The 18,513-nt window shown below is 52.6% G+C and overlaps 2 protein-coding genes across 3 annotated transcripts in view; both read right to left on the bottom strand.

Annotated features, from left to right (window-relative positions):
• Positions 1–760: 760 nt before the first annotated feature.
• On the bottom strand, positions 761–3,163 carry RCE1 (Ras converting CAAX endopeptidase 1). Of its 2 annotated transcripts, none has more exons than XM_036763885.1 (8): positions 2,943–3,163; positions 2,630–2,732; positions 2,439–2,522; positions 2,265–2,343; positions 1,762–1,929; positions 1,578–1,649; positions 1,428–1,490; positions 761–1,338 (listed from the first exon to the last, which is right to left on the bottom strand). In XM_036763885.1, exons 1-8 carry the CDS (start codon positions 3,125–3,127, stop codon positions 1,103–1,105), a joined length of 990 nt encoding a protein of 329 aa, XP_036619780.1. In that variant the 5' UTR covers positions 3,128–3,163; the 3' UTR covers positions 761–1,102. The 2 variants fall into 2 exon arrangements, with proteins under 2 accessions (XP_036619780.1, XP_036619779.1); XM_036763884.1 differs by having other exon boundaries at positions 1,578–1,608; positions 2,943–3,154.
• Positions 3,164–3,730: 567 nt separating this feature from the next.
• The window catches only part of C6H11orf80 (chromosome 6 C11orf80 homolog), an 89,687-nt gene continuing 74,904 nt past the window's right edge, over positions 3,731–18,513 (bottom strand). Inside the window, exons 11-17 of the mRNA XM_036765306.1 lie at positions 13,439–13,560; positions 11,999–12,109; positions 7,998–8,096; positions 7,192–7,194; positions 5,684–5,753; positions 4,015–4,202; positions 3,731–3,850 (exon numbers count right to left, since the gene is read on the bottom strand). Of these exons, the coding sequence (XP_036621201.1) occupies positions 3,731–3,850; positions 4,015–4,202; positions 5,684–5,753; positions 7,192–7,194; positions 7,998–8,096; positions 11,999–12,109; positions 13,439–13,560 (713 nt within the window). The remainder of the gene's footprint in view (positions 3,851–4,014; positions 4,203–5,683; positions 5,754–7,191; positions 7,195–7,997; positions 8,097–11,998; positions 12,110–13,438; positions 13,561–18,513) is intronic.

Raw genomic sequence — 18,513 nt, 5'->3', positions numbered from 1 at the left:
TCAGGCCTCTGAGCTCGCTTACATCAGAGCATCCCCCAGCTTAGGCCTCATAGAAAGACAGCCGGGGAGCTGTGTCCTCCTCAGCTAGGGGTAGCCTGGTCCGGAGCCTCAAGCCTGCCCCACAGGGTGAGCAGCCGCAAATCATTTGTGGCTTTTCTAAGAGCTTCCAGCTGCCTTTTTCCCTCATGATCACCTGCACGATGGGCTGAACAGACTGACCCTCACTGGACACAGATTTAGTAATTGGGAGGGACCCTGGAGGCTGAATCCAAGCCCCTCTTACAGAAGAGAAAACTGAGTCACCAGGATGAAGCAATTTGCCCAGGGCACACAGCCAGAAAGCGTCTGAGGCAGGTCTGAGTCCAGCACAGGCAACGTGTGGTGCAGAAGCAGCAGCTGGGGGCATAGCTTGAACCCAGGCCCAGCTTTCCTGAGCCAAGGAACGACTGGCCCAAGGACCTCCAGGGACCTGAGTCCAAGGGCCAGAGTCCTCCACAACAGGGTGGAGGGCGAGAACCCCACCCCTGCTCTCAGCAGAACAAGTGCCCACAGCGAACGATTCAAGAAGGGCCAGTGTTGGGGGGCCAGCACACAACAGGGGCACAACACAGGCTGGATGGCATTTCCACAGGCATTAGCACAGCTCTTGGCTTACAACCACCACCCTCTGAGATGGCCCTTCCGATTTTGGGCCCCATTTCAGAGGAGGCCACAGGGTTCACCCTCAGCCCAGATGCCAAAGGTCAGCCCCGACTCTGGGTTACCCAAGTTAAAACTCTTTTTAATACCTGAATACAAAGTCTGATGCAAAAAGAGGAGAAAACCCCAGGCGGAGGCCTGAGGGATTGCTCTCCCCATCCCCCAGCAGCCTCCCCAAGGCCTAGGGGCAACACAGTGGACGAGGGGCTGACAACCCCCCAAAGAAAGCCTGGGATCCTGACTACCTTTCTCTCAGTCCTTGGGGTTCAACTAGCTCTGACTTCTAGCCCCCCTACCAAAATTCCTGAGATCTCAAGGACCCCAGCTTGCCCTGTGCCCCCCCATTCCTCTTGTGGGGGGGGGGCTGGGGAGCCCATAAGAGTCTGTAGGGAGGGAGCAGAGGTCAGGAGCACAGTGCGGTGGCTGAATCCCCGGTTCGGTCCAGGAGCAGGCAGAGGGGAAGGCTGCTGTACAGTCTGGGCTCTGTGAGGGGCTGCAGCAGGAACAGGAAGAGCCCCACCCCCAAGGCGTAGCCCACCAGCAGAGGGCACCTCTGGGGGTGCTCCAGGGCTGCACACACCGCAGGGAAGCCCATGTAGTTGCAGAAAGAGTGACAGAGGACCGGCCCAATCAGGTGTCCTGGGGGAGGGGGGACAACCAGGGGTCAGGAGAGAAAACTGGGCACCTTCCAGCTCCCTCCCACCCACCTGCCTCAGAGTTGTGCTCACCTGTGCGAATGAAGAGAAAAGCCGTGTAGGCCCCAAAGACTGCCGTGTAGGAAAACTGGAACGCTGCAGGGAGTGAAGGCTCCTAGTCAGTGGTCACCCCAATCTGTCCACCTGCCCCCCCTCCCAGCCTGTCTGCCCCCCAGGTCTCACCAGCTGACAAGAAGATGCTCCCCACGCTGCCCTGGCGGAAACGGAGCTGTTCAATCACGTGGTGAAAATGGGCTGTAAGGGAAGGGGCGACTTGGGGACACCCAGGTCCGCGGCCCCCACCCCTGCTGGGATATCCCCAGCCCTCCAGGCGCCCCTCCCGCCTGGCCAGGGGAGGGAAGCTCACCAACGCCGAAGAAGAGGGGGCAGGTGAAGATGGCAGGGCCCAGGCCGGTGCAGGGGGCCAGCATGGGCAGCATGCAGGCCCGGAACACCAGCTCCTCAGTCAGGGGGGCAATCACCTGGTTCCGCAGCCAGCGCATGTCGGTCAGGCATCGCACCCAGGCCTGGGGGGCTGGCCAAGAAGAGGACGTGAGCTGGGGCAGCCCGGGCTAGGGGGGTCTCACTGAGCCCCCCACCATTCTTCGGGGGCTTTGGGGAACTTGCTGGTATCTTGGGTTAAAGCCTGACTCTTCCTTAAGGGAAGCGAATATCGCTGTACCCGTTTCACAGAAGAGGAAACTGAGGCCCAGAGCCATAAACTCACTGGCCCGAGGCTCCCTCACAAAGAACAACGGGGAAACTGAGGATAGAGAGCCAAAGGCCCAACTCAAACAGGACTCGAAGCCAGGTCTCGCCCCCTCCCCTTCCGGCTCACTGGCCGAGTGCCCCGCCCCCTCCCCGACTCACCCAGGGCCACCTTTAGCCCGTGGGCCAAATCCCAGGGACAGTCCATGGAGAGCTGCATGAGGGGGCCCAGGAACAGGATCTAGGGGGAGAGGGGGAGGGGCTCAGCAAGGGGGGAGGAGCTGCGCCCCCTGGCCCGCCCCCCCCCCCCGGCCTTATCCCCCTGCAGGGACGCACCATGGTCAGCAGCAGCGGCAGCAGCGCGGCGGGGAAGATGCCCTCCAGCCTGAAGCCCATCAGGGTGAACAGGGATATGCCTGGCTGAGCCCCAAGAAGAAGGGGCGTCACAGGCGGGCCCCGCCCCGGGCGGCCCGGCCCCGCCCCCACCGGCCTCCCGGCCCCGCCCCTCCCGCAGGCCCCGCCCCCACCTGGAGGCCCGTGAGCTCTTGCCAAAGCAGCACGCAGAGCGGGGAGAGGCTGGACACCACGAGGACGCTGGTGAACCTCCGCTTGATGACCTCAGGATGATCCCTGGGGAAGGGGAGGGGGAGGTTAGTGTGCGGGAGCCTTCGAGCTCCGCCCCCCGTCGGGGCAGGCCAGCCGGCAGTTCCGGCCCCGCCCCGGAAGTCTGTCATCGAGGCCCCGCCCCTGGTAAGACCAGCGCCGTTCCCGGTTCCGGAAGCCCACGGTCGCAGCCCCGCCCCGTGCGCGCAGGTGCCGCCCCCCCTCCCCGCGCCGCACCTGGGCAGTTCGCTCTTCCACACGTAAAGGCTGCCCACGTAGGAGCAGGCGAGGCTGAGGCAGGAGCACACGGACACCCAGCAGCACAGGCCAGGACCCGCGCCGTTCAGCGCCGCCGACTCGGGCTCCGGCTCCGGCCCAGACACCGACAGCAGCCGCAGTCCGTCGCCGCCCAGCGCCGCCATCGCGCTCTGCACCCGGAGCCGCGGAGTCCGGCGCGGCGCGGCGCGCACCAATGACGCGCACCGGGCGACCGTCCAGGAGGCTCCAGCAGGGCCCCCGGGACGCGCAGCGTAGCGTCATCGCGTCACACGGAGCCCCACCTCCGCGCCCCGCCTCCTCCCCCTCCCCTCTGGGGCCCCGCCCTCACGTTCCCTGAGACCCGCCCCCTCCCTGGTCCGGCCCCGCCCCCGCCTCGCTCAGGCCCGGCCCGCGCGCGCCAGGACCCCACGCCGCCCCCGGCACCGGTCCGACTCGGACTCGGACACAGACTCGGACTTTGATCTGGAGTACTACCTGGCACTGCCCCCCTTCCCGCCCCCCAGCCCCTCGTCCCTCCGGCTCCGGCCCATCCGCTCCGCGGCTCCGTCCCCGCCGTCCTCCAACCCCCAGTTCAGCGTCCACCGCCTGCTCCCCCTGCCCGACCTCCGGCCCCCTCATTCTCCGGGCCTGCCCGCCTCACCCCCCGGATCCCCGCCCGCCCCAACCTTCCTCTGGTCCCGCCTGCGCATCCCCCGACCACGGACCGGCGTAGCGACTGACAAGCGCGGCTGGGCTGCTGGGCGCCTTTATTGAAAAAAGCGGGTTCGGGGGCTGCCCCCCCAGGGTCCGGGCCTGGACCCCGGGCCGGCCGGGCCGGCGCTCAGCCATTCGGACAGGTTGGACACCTCCTGCAGCCACAGCGTGTCCTAGGAGGAGGAGGAGACACAGGCTGGCTGTCTGGGCGGGGGGAGGGGTGGGACGCTTTGGCCTGACCTGCCCACCCCCCACCCCCAGCAGCCTGGGCCCTCCCAGCCCACACCCTAGCAGCCAGGGACCCTTACCTCCCCCTCCCCCTCTCGGGCCCAGTTACCTCTCCGCGGCCCTCTGTGCGGCCCCAACCCCTGGCCTGGGAGCAGGGGGGGCCCGGTACGACAGAGCGCTGGGTGGTTTCCCTGAGGCTCAGCAGGGGCAGCCCCCTGGCAGCCTGGGTCTCCTTCACCACACCCCCTTCTTGGCAGTACCTCTTGGGCCTCGGAGCCTCTCCTGGACAGCAACTCTCTGGAAAAGACCCCGGCTGTCATCCTGTTTCGGGGCCAGGCATGTGGACCAGCATACACCCCTCCTCCCTCTTGTACCTTTTCAGGGGCCCCTCAAGGCCCTCCCCGCTTGAGATTCAACTTCAGTCTCCCTGCCCCCTGCCTTTCTGCCTTATCCTCTCAATCAGCCTGCCCCCTTCAGTTCGTTTGCTTCCTCCCACTTAAAAGGGTCTGTCCTCCATCCAAATGCTGCCCGTTCTTCATGGTCTGATACAGTCTCAGTCCAGCTATTACAGCCCATATTGATTGCTCAGTTTCTGAATTCATTCAACAAACATTTTAAAATATCCCTACTGTGTCAAAAGCGCTGCTAGGACCTACACATTTGTTTATAGATGAGAAACTTCCTGTACCATGGCAGATTTGCCCCTTTCCCGCAAGTGGGGCATGGGAGGTTGAGCCATAGGCTAGCCCTTCATCCTTCCTGAAGGCCAGCTCTCCATCCGCTGTCCCCAGGTGGCTTACATCATGAATGGCCCCTCCAGGCCCATGCCACCACTGGTACCTTGATATATGTGACTTGAAGGGTGAGAGGAGGAAAGGCTCCAGCCGAAGCTGAAAATGAGGGATGGCAGGAGGTGGTTGTGAGGCAGGAGCACTCCCAGGCTGGGGGTCAGAGCCAGGGTGGGGGAGGGGATGGCAAATAGGCTGAGAGGAAGTGAGGCTGCAGAAAGGCAGGCGGGGGCGGGGGGGGGGGGGTGCGGTTCACGACGTGGTCAGACTGTGATGCTTTCAGGGAACCGACTGGCAAAGCTCTAATCCACAGACATGGGGCCCTCCTACACCACCGGGTAACTAACTGATTCAAGTGCACACGTTTTACTTTCCCACCCAGTATAAATCCATACGTGTAAAATAGATAATATTCACATTACAAAGCACTTTCTGCCTTATAAAATAGACTTGTGGTTGGTGCCTTTAAACAGTCACATCCCCTGATGAATTTAACATATTGCATCGCCACCAGACTTTTCAAAGCACATAGATTACACCAGTAATGGAAATACACTCAGAATGCTGTTCACGTGAATGGGAGTCTGGGACATCAAACAGGAGGCCACCCAACCTGCGGTTCATTGGAACCAACTGGACTCGGGGATTCTATTTCCAATTATCTGTGGCTTGTGGTCTCCGAGGCTTTGTGTGTTAGGACAACACTTGCGCTAATACCAACCATGAAGGTCGAGGTGGTATTGGCCCAGGATGGCAAATTCCAGAGCCAAAACCTGTGCTGCAGCCAAGAGGGCAGCTGGCCTGGCTGCTACAGGGCCTGCACACCCTTCTCTACCCTAAAGGACAAGCTTCCTACTGCTGCACCCCAAGAATACTTATTTGAGACTTTGGGAAGGCTAGCTACAAGTAATGTGTGTGTGTGTGTGTGTGTGTGTGTGTGTGTGTGGTGCATTTCTCCTTGACAACTGTCAGGAAGCACCAGACCCTCACCTGGGAGTGACTCCTCTAGGCTCTCGGCCTCATCCTCCCTCTCCTCTGTGCTGGTCGGTTCAGGAAGCGGCTGGTCAGAGAGTCAGAAACCCCAAGTGAGTTTAGCAGCGACAGGACACAGCCCCGTCTCAGGGTTTTCCTTCTAAAGAAAAGCTATGTGAGGCCATGTCCTCCCACGCTAGCCTCCTTTGAGGCCCAGCTGGAGCAATGTCTCTTCTGGGAAGCACCTGCTCCCACCAGTGAGCCAGGCAGCTGTTCCTCAGCACCTCTTCTGAGCCTGCTCAGCTGCCTGCTGGGACCAGTCATCCAAGAGCCTAGTCAGAGGTGCCAGTCTGCACCTCTTCATTCTGAAAAGCCCTGTACCTTGCACCTACAGTGGGGATGGTGGAAGGAACACTGGACTTGGACTTAGGAGAGCCCTGGATTTGAACTGTCTCTCACACTGTGTGACCAGCTATCTGAACTTTATCTGCAAAATGGACGTAACCCATGAGGACTCAATGACGTCATGTCCACGAAAGTGCTCTGGAAGGCTCGGTATGCCACAGCTGCATTACTGACCATGCCACCATCTGTGGTTTCAGCAGAGGGGAGGATGGGAGGCCTGGGGACACCACCAGCACTGGCCTGATTGATACATGGCCTTGGCCTCTGTCTTTGCAGACCCTGTCATACCACAATGAGGATGCACAATGGTACCTCGTGCCAGGTAGCCACTGATCAGGTCCCAGCTCTTACAGCTTTGAGAGGGAAGAGAACTGGCCACTCATGAAGCCACAGCTAAGGGAGGGCCTGGGTCTCTGTGGAAAGAGTGCAGAGCTGCTAAAGGCAGTCATGGAAGGGCCTGTGGGAATGGGGCAGTGCCATGGAGGCAGCCATGCCGTTCCCAGAATGGGTAGCATTTCAGGCAGTGTCCAGGGGAGAAGAGGGGCAGCCACATACGGAAGCATGCAGGCCTAGAGGTGGCAGAGCTGAAAGACAGCCTCCTGGAGGGAGCAAACATCCATTTCTGGTTCTCCACCTGCTAAGAGGCCTCCCCTGGAGTCCTTCAGATGGGACACGTGCTTTCTAAGAGACCCCAGGGAGGCCAGAGAACATTCCAGGGGCGAGGGCCCACCCGTGAAAAGGCACAGCTGGGGTTGGTCTTACTCTTACATTCTTTGATTCTGAAGGAGACACAAGAGGCAGCCTATGCCAGGTGAGTTAAACCTCCACCCCCAACCTGACCACCATCTCCCCTCAGACCCTGATCTGGACAACCCAGGGCCTGAGCCCAAGAGCCTTGTGAGCCACCTTCAGCCCAGGGCCTGTATCCTGGGATCATCCTGGGAAGTGGCCCCTGGGGAGATGCAGCCTAGACCTGCTGCTGCAGGGGCTGCAGCCACAGCAACTGGGGACCCATAAAGGAAATTTGTGGCCCCCGAAGTCCTGGACCCCGTCCATGGTTCAGCATCAGGAGCTGGGGTGATTTTATCAGTGGAAATGACACCAAAGAAGTGGCCTGATACCTGCTTGGCGGCTGCCGCTTTCTAAAGGCTATGACAGCTGTGTGGCCTCCTCCACTGGAATGGAGCTGCTTCAGGCACCATCTGACTTTTCTAGCTGTGTCCCCTTAGCCCAGGACTGTGCCCACAGTAAGCACTTCGATGCTCTTCCCATTCATACTGGCCTCTGTCTTAACCACCAGCCTTCCACTCTCCAGTCCTGATACCCTCTATGACTCTCTTCTTCTGAGTGACCTCCCTCCCCTCTGGTCAGACTGAGGGGTTCATGCCTGAGTTCTTCCTCCTCCAGTAAGCTCAATGAGGTGGCAGGTGCAGTTTGTCAGAACCCAGGCCAGGGGCCTGCAAACTTCTTCAGGCCTGACTCAGGAAAGCTTCCCAGCAGGCTCCAAGAGAGACCACCAGAGAGGGCCGCTCATTACCAGAAAGTTGGTCAGCACGTGGTAAGACCCCTGGTGGCACTAATGTCCACATGGCAAGGCGGCAGCCACATCAATGACCTCCCAGCTCTTCGGAGGCCCAACACTAGCCCTTTCTGGTCAGAGGAACCAGAGACAAATGGCTTCCTGACCTGCACCTGCAGTTCCGAGATGAAGCCACTAGGTGCCGCGCTTACGCTATGAACAAGCCAGCCTGGGAGCAACCAAAGCTTGTGTGACCTTTGCTCCCCAGAGCCATCTGATGTGTCTTCATCCAGGAGGCTCCCCCAGCCCCCACTGAGCTGTCATTGGGACGTCCCCCTGACCCTGGGCCTCCCAAAGCTCTGCTTGGGGTCACCTGTGAGGCAGGGGCAGGGCTTCCTGCATACTCACTTTCTTTGGGTCACAGGCAGAGTGATGGAGAAGCCGCCGGTGCAGGGTCTGCTGGAAGGCTTTGTGCAGTCTCCTCCTGAATTCCTGGGTATCGGCTGCCTAATGGACCAAACGCGCAGAATCACCGAGTGTCCCGGTTTGAAGGGGCCCTAGAGATCCTAAAGTCCAGGTGGGTAAACTGAGGCCCAGGGACCTTCCATGTGCAGCAGACTGGAGTGGGCGCTGCTCATCTCTGCTCCTCCACATCTCAAAATTCCTTTGTGAGGTCCCACCCCCACCCCATCTTCCCTCGGTCCTGGCGGCTCTTCTTGGTGACCCTCTCCTTGTCACACAGCTCTTTCTCCGGGGAGCCCTGCTTTCATTGCTATCTCAATTCCTCACGACCAGCTCATTTCTGGACCTGTTGCAGTCTGGCTCCCCAAACTAACCCCTGTCCCAAGGGTCACCATGCCCAGTGGCCTCTTCTCTGGACTCCTCCTCACTTCTCTGTAGCTTGTGACCCTGAGGATGGCCTCTCCTCCATCTCAGCTTCCTTTGCTGGACTGTCACCAGCTAAGTGTGTGTCCATCCCTCAGGACTCCATCCTGGGCCCTCTCCCTTAGGCCTCCTGTCTGCTTCCATGGGTCAACTCCTAAATCTCTGCACCGAGTTCAGTCCTTCACCACCAGCCACCCACTGTCTTCCAGCATCTCCAGCTGAATCTGCCCCAAGCTGGTCTCATCACTTCCATGCATCCAAACTCCCCGAGCTCCTCTGAGCTGCCAGGTGGCTGGGTGGCAATCTCAGCCCCTCCCTCACCCCAAACACTGTCAGTGCCCCCTCTTCGCTCATCACCGACCTCTGGAAAAGCCTCCTACTGCTGGCCCGTCTCCCTCTGCCGCAGGCCAGCTGCCTGGGGAGGGGTAGAGTTCACCCAGGGGAGTACTGGGAAATAAGACCAGGAGTAAGAAAGGGAGTTGGAGGCCTAAAGGTCGGTATGTTATTCCAGAGGCCAGGGAGAGCTACATAGGGTGGGTAGCAGCAGCGTGGCATGGCTAGAAGACAGGAAAGCTGGCTTGGAGGCCACGTGGAGGAAGTTTCTCGAGGGTGGAGGCTAGAATCGGCAGACACATATTAAGCTCTTGCTGTGTGCCAGGCATCATGCTAGGTGTTGTGGATACCAAAACAAAAGCAAGCCCATTTTAGCCCAAAAGAAGCAAATGTTCTTTTGGGTGAAGAAGTGTCATATAAAAATACAGACTAAATAAATACCAGGTCATCTGGGGGTGAAGAATGGAGGGGCCTGGCAGCTGGTGAGACAGCGTTTGAGCTGAGTTTTGAAGGAAATAAGGGATTCAAGGAAACAGAGGTGAGGAGGGAAGGCAATCCAGGCATGGGGGGCAGCCAGGGCAAAGGTGGGGAAACTGGAGATTCTGTGGGAGGGATGGCAAAGACAGTCCAGCTGGATTGTAGAAAATGGAAAGGGGAGCAATGTAGAAGAAGGCTGGAAAGAGGTTGGGACCCGGTTGTGAAAGGCTTGAAGCACCAGCGGGTTTGAGAGGCGGTCCTCAAGGTGATAGGGAGCCATTGGAGTTTACCGAATGGGAGCAGCCAGCCTGCTATCTGTGTGGACAGCAAGCAGAGGAGACTGTAGAGAGCCAAGGCCAGCCCTCCTCTCTGTGGATGTCGCCTTGGTCCCATCTCTGCCCATTCTGTCTGGCAGATTGCCCCTCCAATCTCCAGTCCCTTCCTCTCTTCAGGGTCCTTCCCTGCTGCCTACTGCCATGCCTTCAGAGACCCTCATCAGGCCCTAGCAGCCCCCCAAGCTGTCACCCGGATCTCCTCTTCCTCCCTAGCCGAGCTCCCAGAGGAAGGGCTTCCCTGCCCCGTCCCACCGCAGCCTCTCCATCTGCTTCCATTACTCCATCCCTTCTCAGTCCTCCCCTGGGTCCCCCAGGCTCCTCCTGGGTCAGGACATTGCTCTCTCTCAGTTCAATCTGTCCGACCATTCCTTCTAGGATACCTGGCTGGCTGATCATCCAGACCAAGCCCCCCAGCTGTGGCTGTGCCCCACAGTTCTGCCCTAGCTCCCCTGTTCTCTCACAGTCCCCTCTGCCCACCACTCCCAAATCCACATATCCAGGCCTGGTTTTTCTCCTGAGAGTGAGAACAATAAATAGCTCAAATTTATGTCACACTTGAAAGTTTCCAAAGCCCTTTCTAAGTATCATCTCACAACCTGGGAGGGAGGCGCATGAAATGCCTCAAAGGAGGTGGAGGTGCAGGAGAAGGGGTCAGACAGGAGCAGCAGGGAGAGCAGGGTCACAGAAGTGATGCGGGTGTCAGGAAGGAGGAAGGCGAGGTCCCAGACAAGAGATCCCTGGGAACGGGGGGCCAGTGTGAGGCGCTACCTGGGGAGAGGCAGTCGGGAGCCCAAGCAGGAGCAGAGAGAGGGATGGGGAAGGAAGAGAGACTGAGGAGCTCCCTGGCGTCTACCCCAGGACACCATGGAGCCTGGCAGATAGCCCTGAGGGATAGGGCCCGGCCGAGGGGCTCAGAGCGGTCTGAGGGGACTGGGTTAGACAATCAAAGAGGGATGAATAGGAGGACTGCTGTGCCCTAGGGAGTCCCTCGTTGAAACACTATGAATTTGTGTCTTCCTTCAAAATTAGGCCACCTCTGGGGCCACCTCTTCCAGGAAGTCTTCCCTGATCCTCACCCTATGCAAATTATTATATTTGTAATTACTTATCTCTGTGCAGGTCAATCATCTGGGCAGAACAGAAGCCCTTTGAGGGCAGGGCCACCAGCCTGGTGTCTGGTACTGAGTGAGCACTTAATAGAGGTCTGCTAAGTTTAATTTTCACTACACCAGACTTCAGAGAGGGATGAGCTTCAGCTGTAACCCAAGAAAGAGTGGGAATCCCTAGGGGGGGTGGGGGAGACAGAGACAGACAGAGACACAGAGAAAGAGGGAGAGACACAGAGACATACAGAGAGAGATGGACAGAGGGGGAGAGACAAGTGAATGGTGAGGTGGAGTAAGGCAAAAGCAGAGCTCCCCCGTCTCTGGTTGGGGGTGATTCAGGCCAGCAAGAAGGGGCCTCCCACCAAGCTCCTCCACCCCCACTGTCCTGTCAGAAATCCTCTTCATTCAGCCTGGAGGCCAAAGGTCTGTGAGGTACCACACACACATACACACATAACTATACCCACACACACACACATGCCTGTACACACTCACCCTCCCCCCACCCACTGACCAGGTGTCCCAGGATGACTTTGGCACATCCCTTACCCCAGCCTTGGTATCGGCCCATCCCTGTCCCGCCTCCTTATTTGTTGCTGCTCTCGCTTTGGGGTGGGTCTGTTGATGAAGACCACAGCTAATGAAGAGACACTCCGTCCTGTCCCGGGGCAGCCTGCCACCTGCTTCGGGCCTGGTCAGAGTCAGCTGTGCCTGGGGTGGAATCTCCCACATTTTGTCTTTGCATTCCCAGCTCCCCCCACAGTGCCTGGCACAGTGCTTCCTGACTGGCTGATTGGGACCCAGAGGGGTTCCATGACTTGCCCGGGGTCACACAGTCAGTCCACAAGGTACATGACACTCAACGCACTGCCCCAAATGCTGAGGGGATGTGAGGATGGAAGATCCATGTCAAAGCCCTAAGAAACAAAAGAAGCCTAGACTGCTGGACCTAGAAGGAGCTTTATGGGGCTCCCAAGTGCAACTCCCTCGTTTTATAGACCAGGGCTGTCCAAAATGCAGCCCACCTACAAACAGAGATTTACATAAATGCTTTGGTAAACAAAGCTGAGCTACTGCAGAGCTCTCACTAAAATGGTAAATTTTCAATAAAAAGCTAAGGTTGGACAGCCCCATTATAGATGAAGACGCTGAGAACCCAAGAGGGAAGTGACTCAGCCAACGTCCTACGGTGTGTTAAGGAGTGTCACAGCCAGCACTAGAACCCGAGGTTCCCACCAGGATGCTGTAGCCACGATGACACTTTCCCACTAACCTGAAGGGTCTGGAGACAAAGCGTCCGAAAGCTGCTTCGGGTGCTGCCAGCCACGATGCTGAGGATGGAGCTCACGGCCACCGGGATGGATGCCTGCAATTTCTGTTGGGCCTAAAGAGGACGGGAGATAAGGGAAGAGGGCCGTTGGTGTCCCGACGCCCCCTCCCCAGGAGGCCTCACAAGAGCCCCGGGTCTCACTTAGATCAGGCATCTACTCAATGGGGCACGTTCTAAGGATACTTGGAAACTTCAAGGAATCTGAGCAAAATTTTCTGCCTCAAATAACAGCCCTGTTGGTAAAGACCCAGAACAATAAGGACTTTCAGAAACAAACATGTCAGTTTTTGCCCTGAAAAGTATTGATGAAACAAGAAGGGAAATACGAAGACAACAGGATGGAGAAATCAAGCAAGCGCGGCGAGGTGGTGATGATAATGAGAAGAAAAGAAAACTTGGTGACACAGAGGGACAAATAGCAACTCGGGGAGAGGTCGGTGGCGTGTAGTGTGTGTGTGTGTGTGTGTGTGTGTGTACCATGGGTGTGTGTTGTATGCATGCGTGTGTGTGTGCATGTGTATACCATGAGTGTGTGTGTATATGCTGTGTGTGTGTGTGTGTGTGTGTGTGTGTGTACTATGGATGTGTGTGTGCGAGCGCCATGGGCGTGTGTTTGTATGTGTACCATGTATGTGTGTGTACCGTGTGTGTGTACCGTGTGTGTGTACGTGCGTGTGTGTGCACGTGCGCGTGCGCGCACTCACCATGGGCATGTGCATGTGTGTGCATGCATGTATTGTGTGCGTGATGTGTGTGTATACTACGTGTGGGCTCTCAGTGTCTTTATAAAACAAGGGTGTCGCACTCGGGAGCCCCATAAAGCTCCTTCTAAGTCCAGCAGTCCAGGCTTCTTTTGTTTCTTAGGGCTTTGACATGGACCTTTCACCCTCACAGCCCCTCACCATTTGGGGCAGTGTGGTGAGTGTTGTGCACCTTGTGTGTGTGTGTACCATGGGCGTGTGCATATATGTGCAGGTATGTACTGTGTGTACGATGTGTGAATGTACTGTACATATATGGATTGTGTGTGTTCATGTGTGGGCGTGTGAGTGCACACATGGGGGCATGTGTGCCCAGAGTGTACACACATCATCTGTCCCTCCATTTAAGGTTATGCTAACTCTCTTGGCTCCAGGTCCACCTGGGCTCCGGCCGGGGGAGCTGCAGATTGTGCTGGAGTGGGGTGAGGAGGGTGGGGAAGGGCAGGGCCCAGTAAAGCTCAAGGTGAGAGGGGAGGTGGGGGGGTCAGTTCCCCAGCTAGCTGCCCCTGCCCCCAACTCTATCACCTTAGTCTGAACCTCTCCTCCTAGCCAGAGGAGACAAGAGGAGAGGGGGGAAGGACGGAGGGACCTGAACCCAAGGGAGACCATTTCCTTCTCTTACCTTGACTAGCTGGTGGTGCTGCCTCAAGGCCTGGTCCACAGCCATCTGTACAGTGCCCTGTACCAGGCTCTGGTTCTCCAGGAGGATGCTATTAAGATGAGTTAGAAGCAAAGACTGCATCCCTAAAGGGGGAGAGAAGGTGAAGAGCTCTGACCTAGGACAACTCATTCACCCACTTATTCAACAGACATTTTTTAAGTTTTGCTGATGTCTTTGGTTTTTCTACCAAGCAATCCCCAATGTACTGTGCCCCCTCTTTGAACCCTTCCTTGTAACAAAGACAGTTTGTGACATACCATACCCATAGCCCCCCACCTTTCTACTGAAAGGAGAGAACCACTCGTGGCCCTTGAACTCATCATTGCCACATTTTGGGGCTATCTTCATCTCTGGGACTGGAGTCCTGGGTAGTCTGCTTCCTTCGCTCATCAGTTCTACCATGTCCTCCCACACTTCCATCAGTCTACCGTCTTTGTTATTTCTTAGAGTACAGTGGGCCCCCATCACATTCACGAACCACAGGCCGTTCAGGTATTCCCCAGCTAATGAACACTCTTTACTGAAATTCTTTGGTAGGAGAAAGGAAGGGAATCAACATTTATTTAGCACTTATGAATCTTATCTAATTGATCCCCTGAGGCAGGTGCTATTAACATCCCCATTTCAAGTTGAAGAAAAGGTAAACAGAGTTTAAATGACTTGCCTAGGGTCCCACAGCTAGTGAATGTCTAAAGCCAGATTGGAATTCAGATCATCCTTCCTAGGGCAGGTGGCTTTGTGCTTGGAGTCAGGAAGACTTCTATCTTCCTGAGTTCAAATCTAGCCTCTGACACATTCTAGCTGTGTGACCCTGAGCGAGCCAATTCGCCCTGTTGGCCTCAGTTTCTTCATCTGTAAAATGAGCTAGAGAAGGAAATGGCAAATCAGTCCTGTATCACTGCCAAGAAAACCCCAAATGGGGTCACAAAGATTGGATGTGACTGAGATGGCCAAACAACAAAACCTGGGGTGTGCCAAACACTGAGATAAGCACTGAAGATGATACAAAGAAAGGCAAAAAACAACCAGTCCCTGCTCTCAAGGTGCTCACAGTCTAATGGGGAAGACCATGTTCAGACAGCTCAGTTCAAACAAGATGCACGTGATAAACCAGAGACAATAGAAAGGCTTTTTGTAGAATGCAGCATTTTAGCTGGGACTTAAAGGAAGCCAGGGAATCCAGGAGGCAGAGATGGAAAGGCAGAAGTTACACCCAAAGAAAACAGCAGCAGGAGCCAGAGAAGATAAATCAGAACCAAAAAAGGCCCCAATAGTCATTCCAGAAGTGCACAGACACTGTCCCTAGCACAAAGTCCCATTTCAGAAAGTGGGGCCCCCAAAATAAAGAGTTATTATAGTGCCAAGGACAGGCAGGACACAAATCCAGAAGAAGAGGATAACTCTAAAACATCTACAAGCAAAGACTCAAAGGAAAGCGGAGCTTAGGCATGAGACCACCTAGAATTTTTGAAGATACAAAGCAAGAGTTAAAAAAATGTTTTTATCAATGAAAGGAGAGGGCTAGAGGAAAAATGAAAGGAATAAGAGCAATGGAAGAAAGAATAAGAAAGGGGACTAACTAATAGCTTGGCAATAAACTCCCTGAAAATTAGAATGGACCAAATAGACAACCATGAGCCAACAGTGTTGTTCTTTGGCCACTTTCGAAGAGGACCAGTGGTAGCTTGGGTGATGTCTTGACCCCTGCATGAATTAGATTTAAGTGAGGCACAGCTGCACAAAGTCATCAGCTTCACTCTCCCTGAATCATCCAAGTCCAGTGGGAGGACAGAAGTTAAGATGACCCTGAGGTCTTTGATGTCTGACAGAGCTCTAAGTGCTCCACAGCACCTGCTTCAGCCGCCTTCATGGCTGTTGGAACAAATTGTTCTCATCTGCCCATTCCACCAGGGAAGTCTTCACATGCTTGGTGCAGACATCCTCCTGACTTACTGATAGGTTTGAGGCCCGCTGGCTGTCCTCAACCTGGTTTAGCCCATCTGCTGAGACAGTTTTAGTGGGGTGTAGCCACCTTACATGTTACAGCCTCAACGATGAGACAACAATAAATATGAAAATGAAGTCAAAAGATTAAAAAATAGAATAAAGGATATCTTTTGTCAAAAAAACAATCAGCATGGAAAACAGATCAAAGAAATATAATTTGAGAATCATTGGACTACATGAAAGCCATGATCAAAAAAAAAGTCCTGGATATAGTATTTCAAGAAGTAATGAAAGAAAATTCCCCGTATCTATTAGAACCAGGGGGCAAAGTGAAAACAATCTCCTGGTCTCTTCCTGAAAGAAATACAATGAAAACTCCCAGGAACATCATAGCCAAAATTCAGAGCTTCCAGGTCAAAGAAAAAAATGCTGTAAGCAGCCAGAAAAAAAAGAATTCAAGTATCAAGGAGCCACAGTCAGGATCACACAAGATTTAGTAGCTACCATGACAAAGAAGTGGAAAGCTTAGAATATTATATTCCAAAATGCAAAAGATATAAGTTTAAAACTGAGAATAACATATTCAGCAAAACGGAACATAATCTTACAGGGGGAAAAATAGGCCTTTAACGAAACAGAGGACTTCCAGTCATTCTTGATGAAATGATCAGAGCTGAGTAGAAACTCTGAGTGAAGAAAAACAAAAAGGCAAATATAAGAGAGCAACCACAAAGATGACATGTTTAGATCCCAATCTTGAGATGATACAAGCCTCCTCTCAGAACTTTAATGTCCTCAGGAAACAGAGTTAAATAACACAAAGGGTTTTGTTGTTTTCTCTCATTCTATAGTCTAAATACATTGGCCTACTTGTTCATCAATACAAGAAAGAGCAGATCAATGAATTGAGCATGCAACTAAAAAAAACTAGAAAACCAACAAATTTAAAACTCCCAATTAAACACAAAATAGAGATCTTGAAAATCAAAGCAAAGATTAACAAAATCTAAAGCAAAAAAACAAATGAACAAATAAAACTAAAAGCTGTTAAAGACGAAAACAATAAAACAAATAAACCATTAACTAATTTGATTTTAAAAAAGAAAGAAGAAAATCAAGTCACCAGTATTAAAAATTAAAAAGGTGAATTCACAACCATCGAAGAAGAAATAGTAGCAATTATTTGGTGACCTTTCACCCAACTATATGCCCATAAAACTAATGTTCTAAATGAAATGGATGAATACTTACAAAAATAGAAAATTGCCCGGATTAACAGAACAAGAAATACAATTTTTTAATAACCCTATCTTAGAAAAAGAAATTGAACAAGCCATAAATGAACTCTCAAAAGAAAAAAACCCCAGAGGTAGATGGATTTACAAACAAATTCTTATTTGTCATTCAGTCGTGTCCAACTCTTCATGAAATCCATGGACCATAGCATGCTAATGATTTCCTTGGGGTTTTCTTGGCAAAGATACTAAACAAACTGTACTAAACGTTAAAAGAACAATTAATTCCAAAACTACACAGACTGTTTGGAAAAAATAGGGAAACAAGGAGGAGGGCCCTACCAAATTCCTTCTATGACAGTCTCTTTAAAATTTTATTTTAAATTTTTATTTCTAGTTCCAAAATCTCTCTCTCCCTCCAGTGCTATCCCCACCTATTGAGAAGTCAAGAAATATGATACCCATTTGTACATACGAAGTCATGCAAAACATATTTCCACATTAGCGTGTAAGAAAAAAAAAACCAAGAAAAATAAAGTAAAGGAAAATATCAGAGTGCATCAGTTCTCTCTCTGGAGGTGGATATTTTTCATCATGAGTCCTTTCGAATTGTTGTGGATCATTGTATTGATCAGAGTAGCTAAGTCCTTCATAGTTGACTGTGGTTATAACATTGCTGTTACTGTGTACAGTGATCTCCTGGTTCTGCTCAATTTACTTTGCCTCAGCTCATGTAAATTTTCCCAGGTCTTTCTGAACCCATCTCTTTCATAATTTCTTATGGCACAGTAGGATTCCTTCACAATCATACACCACAACTTGTTCATCTATTCCCCAGTTGATGGACATCCCCTCAGTTTCCAAATCTTTGCTACCACTAAAAGAGCTGCTATAAATATTTTTGTACGTACAGGCCTTTTTCCTTTTTCTTTGATCTCTTTGGGGTACAGACCTAGTAGTGGCATTGCTGGGCACAATTTTATGGCCCACAAATGTAGTCTTAATACTTAAACTAGGAAGGGTTTAAAAAGAAAGAAAATTATTGATCAATCTCCCTAATAAATATTGATGCAAAAATTTTAAATAAAATATTAGCAAGGAGACTACAGCAATATATCATAAAGACCATACAATAGGCTAAATTTGTATCAGGAATGCAGAACAGGTTCAATATTGGGAAAACTGGGAAAATTATAAACGTAACCAATTATATTAATAGGTACAGAAAAAGTTTTTGACAAAATACAATACCCCTTCCTGTTAAAAACTTCAGAGAGCATAGGAATAAATGGAGCTCTCCTTAAAATAAGTAGTATCTATCTAAAATCAAGAGCAAGCATTAAATGTAAAGGGGATAAGTCAGAAGCCTTTCCAATAAGATCAAGGGTGAAAGCAAGAATGTCCATCATCCCCATTCAATATTATAGCAGAAATACTAGCTATAGCAATAAAACAGGAAAAAAGAAATTGAAGGAATAAGCATAGGCAATGAGAAAAAACTATTACTTATTTGCAGACTATATGATAGTTCACTTAGAGAAACCTAGACAGTCAACCAAAAAAACTAATAAAAATGAATAAAAATTTCAGTAAAGTTGCAGGATATAAAATAAACCCCCACAAATCATCAGTGTTTCTGATTATTACCAACAAAACCCAGAAGGAAGAGTTGAGAAATTCCATTTAAAATAACTACAGACAGTACAAAATACTTGAGAGTCTACCTATCTGAAACTATATGAAAACAATTATAAAACACCCCATAGAGATAGACACGTAAATAATTGGAGAAATGTTAATTGCTCATGGGTAGGTTCAGTCAACATCATAAAAATGACAATACTACCAAAATTA

Source organism: Trichosurus vulpecula, chromosome 6 (assembly GCF_011100635.1).
Source record: "Trichosurus vulpecula isolate mTriVul1 chromosome 6, mTriVul1.pri, whole genome shotgun sequence".
NCBI lineage: Eukaryota > Metazoa > Chordata > Mammalia > Diprotodontia > Phalangeridae > Trichosurus > Trichosurus vulpecula.
Note: the sequence above shows the minus strand (reverse complement) of the source record. Positions and strands in the feature narration are given on the sequence as shown.

Excerpts from the sequence above, each read along its gene's own strand:
- RCE1 (XM_036763884.1), bottom strand. The coding sequence starts at position 3,127 with ATGGCGGCGCTGGGCGGCGACGGACTGCGGCTGCTGTCGGTGTCTGGG. Across the intron at positions 2,344-2,438 it reads TGCCGCTGCTGCTGACCATG|ATCCTGTTCCTGGGCCCCCT; the intron begins GTGCGTCCCTGC and ends CTCTCCCCCTAG. Across the intron at positions 1,491-1,577 it reads GAGCATCTTCTTGTCAGCTG|CGTTCCAGTTTTCCTACACG; the intron begins GTGAGACCTGGG and ends CACTCCCTGCAG.